Source organism: Cokeromyces recurvatus (genome assembly GCF_025118155.1).
Source record: "Cokeromyces recurvatus strain NRRL 2243 chromosome Unknown BX663scaffold_15, whole genome shotgun sequence".
Taxonomy (NCBI): Eukaryota; Fungi; Mucoromycota; class Mucoromycetes; order Mucorales; family Mucoraceae; genus Cokeromyces; species Cokeromyces recurvatus.
The window spans coordinates 548987-559808 of NW_026251401.1; the positions used below are offsets into that span (position 1 = coordinate 548987).

At 30.8% G+C, this 10822-nt stretch overlaps 4 protein-coding genes across 4 annotated transcripts; 1 reads left to right on the forward strand and 3 right to left on the reverse strand.

Moving 5' to 3' along the window:
- Window positions 1-263: 263 nt before the first annotated feature.
- Window positions 264-3986, forward strand: BX663DRAFT_512192 (uncharacterized protein). Its single transcript, XM_051527983.1, has 5 exons — window positions 264-423; window positions 475-521; window positions 583-795; window positions 868-1295; window positions 1366-3986. The coding sequence occupies exons 1-5, from the start codon at window positions 286-288 to the stop codon at window positions 3906-3908; spliced, it is 3369 nt and encodes a 1122-aa protein (XP_051382212.1). The 5' UTR covers window positions 264-285; the 3' UTR covers window positions 3909-3986.
- Window positions 3987-4909: 923 nt separating this feature from the next.
- On the reverse strand, window positions 4910-6451 carry BX663DRAFT_436219 (nuclear pore protein 84/107; the record flags this gene model as incomplete). The annotated part of the gene is made up of 6 exons (XM_051523171.1): window positions 4910-5006; window positions 5089-5462; window positions 5533-5645; window positions 5714-5940; window positions 6004-6141; window positions 6228-6451. 6 exons carry the CDS (start codon window positions 6449-6451, stop codon window positions 4910-4912), a joined length of 1173 nt encoding a protein of 390 aa, XP_051382213.1.
- A 1161-nt stretch (window positions 6452-7612) lies between these two features.
- On the reverse strand, window positions 7613-9495 carry BX663DRAFT_487023 (uncharacterized protein; the record flags this gene model as incomplete). The annotated part of the gene is made up of 6 exons (XM_051524710.1): window positions 7613-7759; window positions 7828-7994; window positions 8058-8493; window positions 8562-8744; window positions 8814-9038; window positions 9118-9495. 6 exons carry the CDS (start codon window positions 9493-9495, stop codon window positions 7613-7615), a joined length of 1536 nt encoding a protein of 511 aa, XP_051382214.1.
- A 971-nt stretch (window positions 9496-10466) lies between these two features.
- Window positions 10467-10628, reverse strand: BX663DRAFT_415213 (uncharacterized protein; the record flags this gene model as incomplete). Its single annotated transcript, XM_051522337.1, has 1 exon — window positions 10467-10628. A coding segment is annotated over one exon (162 nt), but the record flags the coding sequence as incomplete, so codon positions are not given.
- Between the last annotated feature and the right edge of the window lie 194 nt (window positions 10629-10822).

Here is a 10822-nt window from a genome sequence, read left to right on the forward strand (position 1 = left end):
CATAGGAAGAAATCCTTCCAAGTTAAAATTATATAAATTGTTCTTAAAGACCTATTTTTGACTTTGTTTCAATTACTTTATATATTAAAATTAAAATGAAACAAAATCTTCTTTGTTACATTTTTGTATTATTTTCAGGTCCCACCTAAATTAACAAAAAAAAAAAAAAAAAAAAAAAAAAAAAATATTTATAATAAATTATATTCTTATTTATTTTATTTTTATTTTTATTTTTATTTTATTTTATTTTATTTTTTTAATCCCTTTTCTTCTTTATTTCAAACCATGAGTAGTATTTATGTACCGTTTGAAGACCAAAAGAAACAAGATGCATCAATTACACTTCGAGCAATGGGGATCCAATTGGGTATTAACGTTGGAACAGCACTTGCAGTTATGATTGGATTCAGCTTATTAAGACCTGTAAATAAATAAATCGATAAGGTTTAGTTTGTTACTAACTTTATTAAAAAGAGAAATTCATTAGTCTATGCACCAAAATTAAAATTTTCTGCAAAAGGGTACACAAATAAATACACTAATTTTATATTTTTATATAAAAAGACTCACTATTCATATTAGATCTCAACCTCCTTCAATAAATTCTAACGAATGGTTTGCTTGGGTAAAACCAATTCTACGGATACCAGATGATCAACTATTAAAATTAATTGGATGCGATGCTCTTTTATTTATTCGATTCACTCGTCTTTTAAGAAAACTTTTCTTTTTTATGACTCTAATTGGTGTTTGTGCATTAATTCCAATAAATATAGTAGCAACTAAATTAACAGGGTAACTTTGTTTAATTATAGTAGAATTATATATTCATATTAAATACATAAATATATATATATATATTTTTAGACAATGGCCTCCACCTTCTGGCAGTATTGACATTTTATCGATTGCAGGTATCAATCTTCATAATGGAAAATTACGTACAGATCCAAATACTGCTTGGTATTGGTCACCGTTTGCTGCTACTTGGCTATTTTCAATCATGATTGCTTATTTCATGTATAAAGCTTCATGCGATTACATCAAAATGCGTCAATATTATTTTCGATTACCTGAGAATGAAATCACAATGAAATCCTTAATTGTCAGTCGTATCCCTGAAACAATGAGATCTGATGACAAGTTAAAAACATGGATAGAGTCCACAAAAGCGATTAAATACCCTATTAAAGATACTATGATTGGCTATCATAGTTCAAAATTAACTGAGTTATTCGAAAAACACGAAATAGCAGTACAAAATTTAGAAACTACGTTGGCATCTTACTTGAATGGTATACATAAATATATTTATATTTTTTTTAAAAAAAAAAACAAATGAGTCTTATGTATTCTATGGTATAGATGGTAAAGATTCAAACTTAAAAAATAAAAAAAGACCTACAGTTCGTATAGGGAGTCGCTTCTTTTGCTTTGGTGGTCAAAAAGTAGATGCGATCGACTATTATACAAAGGAGGTATCAGAGTTAGAAAAGGAAATCAATGATTTACGAAAGAGTCAAAAGGCGAAAACTGCTCATTACGGTTGGGTCTCATTTGATAGGATTGAATGGGCTCATGCTACAGAACAATCTTTAAAAAAGGAGTTAAATATTCGTCTATCACCTACTCCATCTAACCTTGTTTGGTCTAATTTACCATTAGATGAAAAGACTCGCAAAACAAAACGTTGGATCGGTCATGCTGTTTATTGGGTTTTCGTATTTGCTTGGATGATCCCCATGGGTACCCTCTCAGCGACGTCTAATATCATTAACCTCATTCGTCTCATTCCTAATTCAGCTGCCTTTATTGAACACCATCAAATCTTAATGGGTATCATTCAGTCTTATTTTACACCCATCATCATGGCCTTCTTCTTTTATTTACTACCCATTATTTTTCGCTTTTTATCTAAACATCAAGGTTATTGGACACAGACAAGTCTGGATCGTAAAGTGTTGACAAAACTGTATATCTTTTTCATTATCAACAATCTTTTAGTCTTCACACTTACATCTATGTTTATCGGTATCTATGGCCAATTACGATCTTTGGTGGAGTCAGGTACTTTACCTGGGGGTCATCAGGGTATCAGTCTCACCGGATACGTGATGCAGGTTGCAAAGAATATTGCAGATGTCTCTACATTTTGGATCAACTTTGTTTGTCTTAAATCTCTAGGACTCACGATGGATCTTGCCATGGTTGTCCCTCTCGTGACTATTACCGTACGAAAATTCTTAACTCGTCCGAGTCCTCGAGAGATACGAGAGATGGCAAGGCCCCCATTCTTTGATTATCCTCAAAATTATAATCTTCTCTTGTTTTTCTTTACCATCGCTCTTGTCTATTCTGCCATGTCTCCCTTAATCTTACCTTTTGCTTTTGTTTATTTCTGTGTTGCGGGCTTGGTCTTCAAGTACATGCTGATGTATATCTATGTCACTAAAATAGAAAGTGGCGGTAAGATTTGGCCTGTTCTATTTCAGATCGTCATGACGTCCGTCATCTTCTTTCAAGTAACCATGATCATCATCCTGACCTTGAAGAACGGTTACCTCCAGGCTTATATCCTCATTCCTTTACCTATCCTTACCTTGATCTTTCAATATGTCTATTATCGTCGTATGCATCGTCTTGGATCTTATCTGTCGGGTACTGAGCCTATCCATCCTGTTGCTATAGACGAATCATTTATGGGTGATCAGGATCACCTGAAGAAAGAAAAGACGAAAAAGAAAAAGCAGAGTCTCGAGAGTCAATTCCAAGATCCTGCATATCATGATCAATTATTAGTACCAACCGTTCATGATGACGTGAAGCATCTTTTAAAGGAGGTCTACCATAACGACAAGGGGGAAACCTATCAGGATACGAAAGGGGACCACCCACACCATCTATTTCACGAAACGATCGAGATGGCTGAAGATGTCGGTAAACGTATACTTTATGACATGGATCTGAATGAAAATAAGGGATTCTATCGTCATTCTCATCGAATGACGCTTTACGATAATAACAATCAACATTGTCCCATTCAATTTGACACCATCACAGAGAATGATATCTTGTTAGAGGAATTGAGTGATAGTCATGATGAAGTGCCTCTATCAAAGAGTTTTAGAAAGGTATCAAATGAGGATAATAAAGCAGAAGAAAATGTTGAAACATTAGCGCTCTTGGCAAGAGAGAATACAGAACAGTCCTCTTCCTCTAATGGTCACTACGACTATGATCATGACAGTAGTATCCTCTATAATCATACTGAACCTTTAGTAGTAGCAGCACTTGAACCATCCTCCTTTTTATCCCCACCACCTTTACCTGCACATAACCCGCCCCTTATGAAACGTCAATTACAACAACGACAGGAACGCAATGTGACCTCAGAATACATTGAATTATATTCTTCATTTACACCTACTGCAAGTGCCGTTGAATTAAATACGAATCATCATGATCTTGTTCCATCTGTAATTGAGGAAAAGATACTGATAGAAGAAGACGACGACGACGTCGACGATTTGGATGAGTCGACGACATCGGATATGAATACTCAAATACTTTATAAAAGATATTCAGCGCCCATTTTCAAATCAGAGGATTCAATAGAGGAAGAAGTAGGTCATGCTCAACGTTATTCTTTACCACCCAATCATCATTTTCAATTTTATCAACCTTCATTAGCCATAACTGTAGATGAATCACAAGATGATGGAGAGTCCATTCAATTAAAACGACCATCAAGTCTTCCAGATATATTGAATCATACTCATAAAAATAATTCATCATCTTTACAAAGAAGTAAAACGATGCCAACACAACAATCGCAGTATTCTCAAGAATTAGAAAATCCCTTTGAAGACTGTCATTGTATAGAAAAATCACGAAACTCTATTTCTTGACACTCATAGCTCCCCCTTTTTTTCATTATAAAACTTGATTCTTTTCTCTTCTAATAGATCTATTATGTCAAAAAAAAAAAAAAAAAAAAAAAAAAAAAAAAAAAAGGAGAGAAAGAAGAGTTGCCAATTATTTATTTATTGTATAATACACTAATATGTATAATAAAGAACAAAAGTCAATGCATACATTTGTATATAACCTTTATACTTTTTGCATAGAATAGAGTAGTTCACGTTCCTCTTTATTCGTTTATAAGATGTTTATATAAATACATACATACATATATATATATAGGGCTTTTTGCTATCATTTTTTCTCAATATAGCTATACACTGTAATCATCTTTTACTTTAATTTGTTCCTAATAGAAATATTTTAAAGTAAATAATCAGTTTCAACGACTTTATTATATCAACATTTATCAAATAGGCTGTATTTAAATAGATAGAGACTTTATAATAATAATAATAAAAATACCAGCATTTATAATAGAATTATACTTTAGGTATATATATATATATATATGAATGAAAAAGAAGGAGTCCATATTATTATACACATGTTAAAGACTTGCTTAATTCTTGAATAACTTTTGTCATTTTCTTTGCTCCTTTAATGTCCTCCAACAGGCTTTGATATTTATCGGTTATGTAAAAATTTAGTTTTTTACATTTTTCTTCATATCTAAATGATGAATTATGAGCTTTATACCAAAAAAATATAAATATATGTATTATATAATACCTAGGCATTGTTTCTTTAGTTTCGTTCAAGAGTCGATGGTATCGAATAATGATCTCTGGAATATAAATTCTTCTCAATGCCGTTTTAGAAATAAGAACTGTTTCATTGACATCTTATTAAAATAATGTTAATACCATATATATATGTATATATAGACATATCTAAATTACCTTCTCCAGGCCAATGGCCTTCTAAAACAACTATCATTTCATTACTGACCTTTAATGCTAATTTCTATATAAATGCACATATATATTTAACTCATGCATCCTGTAGACAAGACTATAAATGTGTCTTTTACCTCTGCTTCATTTCGCCATTCAAAAAACTTGACAAGTTCTCGTGGACTTTCACTACAGATACAATAATTAAACTCTTTACATACCATACCATACATACATGTATATAATAAATAATTTAATAACTATTATTTACCCTTCTTCTGGCCTATTTTGCACCCATTTTTCCCATCTTTCAAAGTCAAAGAATGCATCTACCAGTTTTAAGTTTGCTTTGTATTCTTGTACGATTTTTAATATACTTTTGTTTTTTATAGTTTCACTATGTATCCTTTGGAAGAGAGGCTTTGAAAATAAATTCAGGACTTGTTTTGCTAAATAGACTTTACATGCACCCAAGAAATAGCGAATCGTCATGTTGGCTGCTTGGAAAGCCGAAACACATTGTCCTTCATCCAACATTAACCAATTGAGTGCTCTAAAAAATAGTTGATATTCATCGCTCTCTTTTCCTGATAATTCAAGCGTAGGACTATCTGTCTTCACTACATCCACCATTCTAATATGTGTCTAGTACAAGGCGTCAATATATATATATACATATAGAGAGTATTCTAAAATTTAATCTAACCTTTTCAACTGCCTTTTTGAAAAGTTGGGTATGTGTATACTGTAAAATGTCTGATATATGAAGATTGTATTCTTTTCCAAGTTGTATAAGAATAGCGCATTCATCATCATCGCCCTCAAAATCTACAATAATATAAAGGATTAAATAGGACACAAAGTTACCTATTTTTCTTTTTCTCTTCATAACTTACTTTGAAGAAAGTGTGAATAGAAGGGAATATGATATTCTGGAGCACGTTCAGAGGCGATGGTTGCGATAACAAGGGGCCGGATAACGATAGGATTAGCATTTAATTCACCATAAGCAGATAAAATAGCAGCTGTATATATATTTTCCTGCCAATCTAAAAACCTGCATCCATATAAAATCAATGTAGAAATGAATCTCAAAATTAATTCTCGATGATTTACATCATCACTATGTATTATTAGTAAAATGGTTAATAATGTATGTATGCATGCATGCAAGTAAACCCTTTACCTTATATATATACGTGGATTTAATGTTTTATCAGATTCATTATGAACTAATGCTTGGCAAATATGTTTAATAACATCTTGAGATGAATTAGATAAAATAGCCGCTTGAATATAATGAAATAAAATCCTCGGATCATCTCTAAATAATAATATGAATAAGAAGGAGAAGAAGAAGAAAGAAAGAAAGAAAGAAAGAAACACTTGCATGTTTTAAAATGAATTTACTTATTCATAATAAGGTCTTTAGATGAAGCATAATTTCTAACATCTTCAGTCAAAATAGTCAAGCTGTTATCCTCTACTAAACCTTCTTGTACATCCATTAAATCCTCTACACGGCTATTTAAGTAAGTCCAAATAACATCTTCCCAAGTATCACATTTATATTCGTACAAGTACTCTGTTCTACCCCCAATGGCTTCAAAAAAGACTCTTTTATAATGCTCCATTGTTGTCTATATATAATTGTGAATAGCCAAATTATTTTGAAAGCTTATTTTTTTTTTGTTGTTGTTTATAAGCGTATACCTCTTTTAATTCATCATCTATAGTTTCACGCCAACTTTCTCGTTCTATTTTTTCTATAGATGTTACTTTGTTCTCTATAATAATAAAAGAGAACTGTTAGTATATTGCAACCTATTAATATATATATGCATCTATTTATTTATTTATTTATACCAAGAGCTTTATTTTGATACTGCAAATACATATTGGCCATGTAATTATAATAGGGTTGAATATTATTAGCTGAAACATGTGAAAAGTCATTGGAGCGAATTTGTTTGTAATATGCGTTAAATGTTGCTTCTTTATCGTTCATAGGATCTGTCATTCGTCTCTTTTTATTAAAACGAACTTGACCGTTTCCAGATGCTTTCCTTTTGTGTATGCCAATTTGACTTATAATGTCCATAACTTCATCATCAATCTCTTTATCCTCATTAACACGTTCAATTAAGTCTTGATCAATAGGAATTTCTGCTGCCCATTGTTTAAGCATCTATGTCGAAAATGATAAATAAATATATATATATATATATATATATATATATATATATATATATATTAATGCTTTGTTCAATCCGTTTACCGCGTATCGAGTTATTTTCGACATCTTTTTCGTTCTAAAATAAATAAATAGATAAAAGGTTAAAAGTGAATATTTGCAAGCAAAAAAAAAAAAAAAAAAAAAAAAAAAGAATTACTTTTCTAGCAAGTATAATAATTTCCAAGTATTTCGCTCATATTCCATAAAATGAGAAGGCTGGGTAAAGCTCTTTTCGTATTTACTAGTCAAGTGTGCTAATTGAAAACTACTTTCTTCTGCCGTATTCATTTTAAACAAACTGACAATTTTTCGATAAGCGTCGTGAAGTTCATCATTATTGTTAGCCATTATGTAATGAGGTAATAAAGAAAAAAAAAAAAAAGAAAAAAAAAAGAAAAAAGGATTAGAAAAAAAAAATGAAAATGAATTATGTGACTTGTACATCAAAATTACCAGTAACTACTGCCAATTTATTAAAAATAATGCAGCAAGAAGAATATACATGCTTTTAATAATATATACATAATAAAAAAAAAAAAAAATAGTACAATTATTATATTTAAATTAAACCCGTCCTTTTCCCAATTGCAACCATTCCAACAACATAGATTAACATGCCCATTACAATCCAATAGAACCAAACTAAATCCATGTTATCTTGACCAGGTACTTTAACGTTCATACCAAATAAACCACCTATCAAGTTCTTATATAGTTTGAAATGAAATCTAATTTAATTATTTGTTTGAAATAGTGTACATAATTTAAACTTACTAAAGGAACGACAATGGTAGCAAAGAAAGTTAATCGATTAATGACAGCATTCGTTCTATTACCTGCTTGAGATAATTCGATTGAAATTTGACCAAGATAATTTCTATGCGCTCGTCCTAAAATAAGATCGTAATGATTGACGTTTTGCAACATTGTAAGGATATGATCTATATTATATTTATTAGAGAGAGAGAGTTAAAGGTAGTAAGTTGTCTGCCTTTTTTTTTTACCTTGAATATCTCCAAGATATAATGTCACTTCATGATGTATTTTTATTTCTTCTAATTCTAAGGTATCTTCTGTATTTTGACTATAAGGCTTTTCTCTTAAATAATTGCCTTCTTTTACTTTATCTTCGTATCTTTTCATTAAGCTTCGAACGACATCTGCTTTTGGACCTAAAAGACGTAATAATTGCATGACAGTCTTTCGACAACTACCGATTCTTCGCAACATATCGTTTTGTTCTGATCCATTCAAGACAAGCACAAGATCATCAATAGAGTCTACTTCTAATTCTGTATGCTGAATCAAGGGTGCAAAACTATCTGTAATATTATCAATCAAAGCATAATTAATCCATTCTGGTGTAACTCGAATGAAATCCTTCAATTGATGAATACGTCGACGGACATTATGAGGATGAGGTAAATCTTGAAAACGAAACTAAAGAAGAAGAAGAAAAATAGGTGTCAGTGAAAGGTCTTGATTGATAAGCAAAGTTGATTATTTACAGTTAAAACACCATCTTTATAAATAATGATATAAAAATTAACTGCTTCAAGATAATCAGGACTATGGAAGTCATGGTTGAAACTACGAAAACTGATAAACATGTAATTTTGAAAGATTTCACATTTCTCTCTTGATTCTTGTGCTTGAATATCCTCTGTCGTTAAAGGATGTATTCTAAAAATCTATCATATGATATTAAGGGCAAAACTTCTTTCTTATTTTATTTATGAGGTACATCTATTTAAATTTACCTTACTGATTGTGCGCATTTCATCATTTGTTGGAGCTAAAATATCTATCCACCAGCATGTTGTTTCAACTAACAGTTCTGCAACTGTTTTATTTATTGCTTTTTCGTCTAATGTTTGAAAGCCTTTTGTCTCTAACAAATTACGGAAAGAATGACTTTTAAGAGATCCAGATTGTACAGAATAAAATGTATATCTTTCTACACTTTTATTTACTTCAGAAGGATCCTAACAAAAAAAATAAAATAAATAAAATAAATGATAAATAAAATAAGCTATATGCATAAATGTTTTTTTTTCTTTTTACCTTGATATTTTCACCATATAAACTAAATCTTCTAGAAACTGAAGGTTTTTCATTAGCGTCAAGTAAATCGTCTAATTTGGCAGTGAGTTGACGTTCTAGTTTGAAATCTGTTTCAAGTCCCTCATCGATATTCTTCTGCTTTTGAAGATAAGCATTCAACATGTTGATATCTATAGTTGAATATTGATCGGAACTTTGAGAAATGTAAGGATAACATACTTCAACTTCGGGTGATGATGTTGTGTCTGAAGTTTGCTTTTTTTCTTTATTTCTTAGATCCTCTTGTTGCATCGTTGTTGAATCAGGCTCCATTTGAACAACTACATCGTGATTTGTGACAGACAAGAATGGCCTCATATGGAAGGTTTTATCCTCCATTTTCCTAAATTAGGTTTCTTCTTTTTTTTTATTAGATTAAAGCAAAAAAAAGCGAGTAAGTTTTCATTAAATAGAAAAAAAAAATGGAAGAAAAAGATAAGAAAGTATGCAAAAAAAATAAAACAAATAAAAAAAGGAATCGGAGTATCTATTTTTAAAATGTCTGATAATGATTAGAAATTATTTATTTTTTGTGACCAATGAGCATGAAACTAAGAACACGATAAAAGTTAAAAAAAGTAAACGCTGAAATCAGAGGGAAATATAATATGTATAAAAATATATACACATGTATATTGAGAAAATAATATGTAAAAAAAAAAAAAAAAAAAAAAAAAAAAAAGAAAAAATAGTTTTATGAAGAGATAAGGAGGAAAAGAGAAATGAGACAGATAACCCATTTCATACAAAATAAAGCATATGGATGGCCAACGAATGATCCAAAGAGAGACCAAGTTAAAGGGCTTAGAGGTTATTTTTTTTTGTAGAAAAGCTATTAGGTAAAAAAAAAGGAAAGGGGATCGTCAATTGTTTCAGACATTTGCAATTGTTGGTGCATATTTAAAGAGTGTATGAAATGCGACTTAGTGAATAAATGATTAGGATAAAAAGAGTGGGGGGGTAAAGGATAATCATGTGGTAGCTATCTAAAATGTCAATGGATACAACGATTATGGTCATGGCTTGTCATAGATAACCACAATATAGGATTAATTGTCAAGGTATTATAGGAAGAGTAACGTTCTAAACATCTTTCAACCAAGTTATTTAGAAGGAAGGAAGATCAAACAGATTTGAAGGGACATTGATAAAAACTATCAAATAAAGGAATATATGTTGTTTTTTTCTCAAGAGAAGTTTTGAACAGGCAGTACCATTGCGAGTGATTGACAGCAGCATGTTGGAGGTATAGGTGTATACTAGTGGTGTTAACAGATTAGGAGCAAGTGTAACACATTTCCCATTAGTATTCCCAATTTGAAGCCATGACTCTCACACAGGTTTTGTAAGGATTGTGAGATGAAGGCTTCTGATATCAAGACTGTGTTATCAGTACAAAATAAACAGGACAATTGTAAAGCTAATTGGACCAGATGATCGTGGTGATAGTTCATCAATGGTTTTGATCTTAAATCGTTTGTATAAACAGGGTAAAAAAAGGAAATAGAGCTCTATAATACACCAGTAGCAGGTGAGAATTTAGTTAATGTGGCACTATTTCAAAGTATTTCTAACTGAACATTATTGAAGAGGTTACAAAGTATATGAAGGAGTGAGTCTGGTAAATGATTCCATATGTAATTTTGATCAATTGTATCTTAAGTTG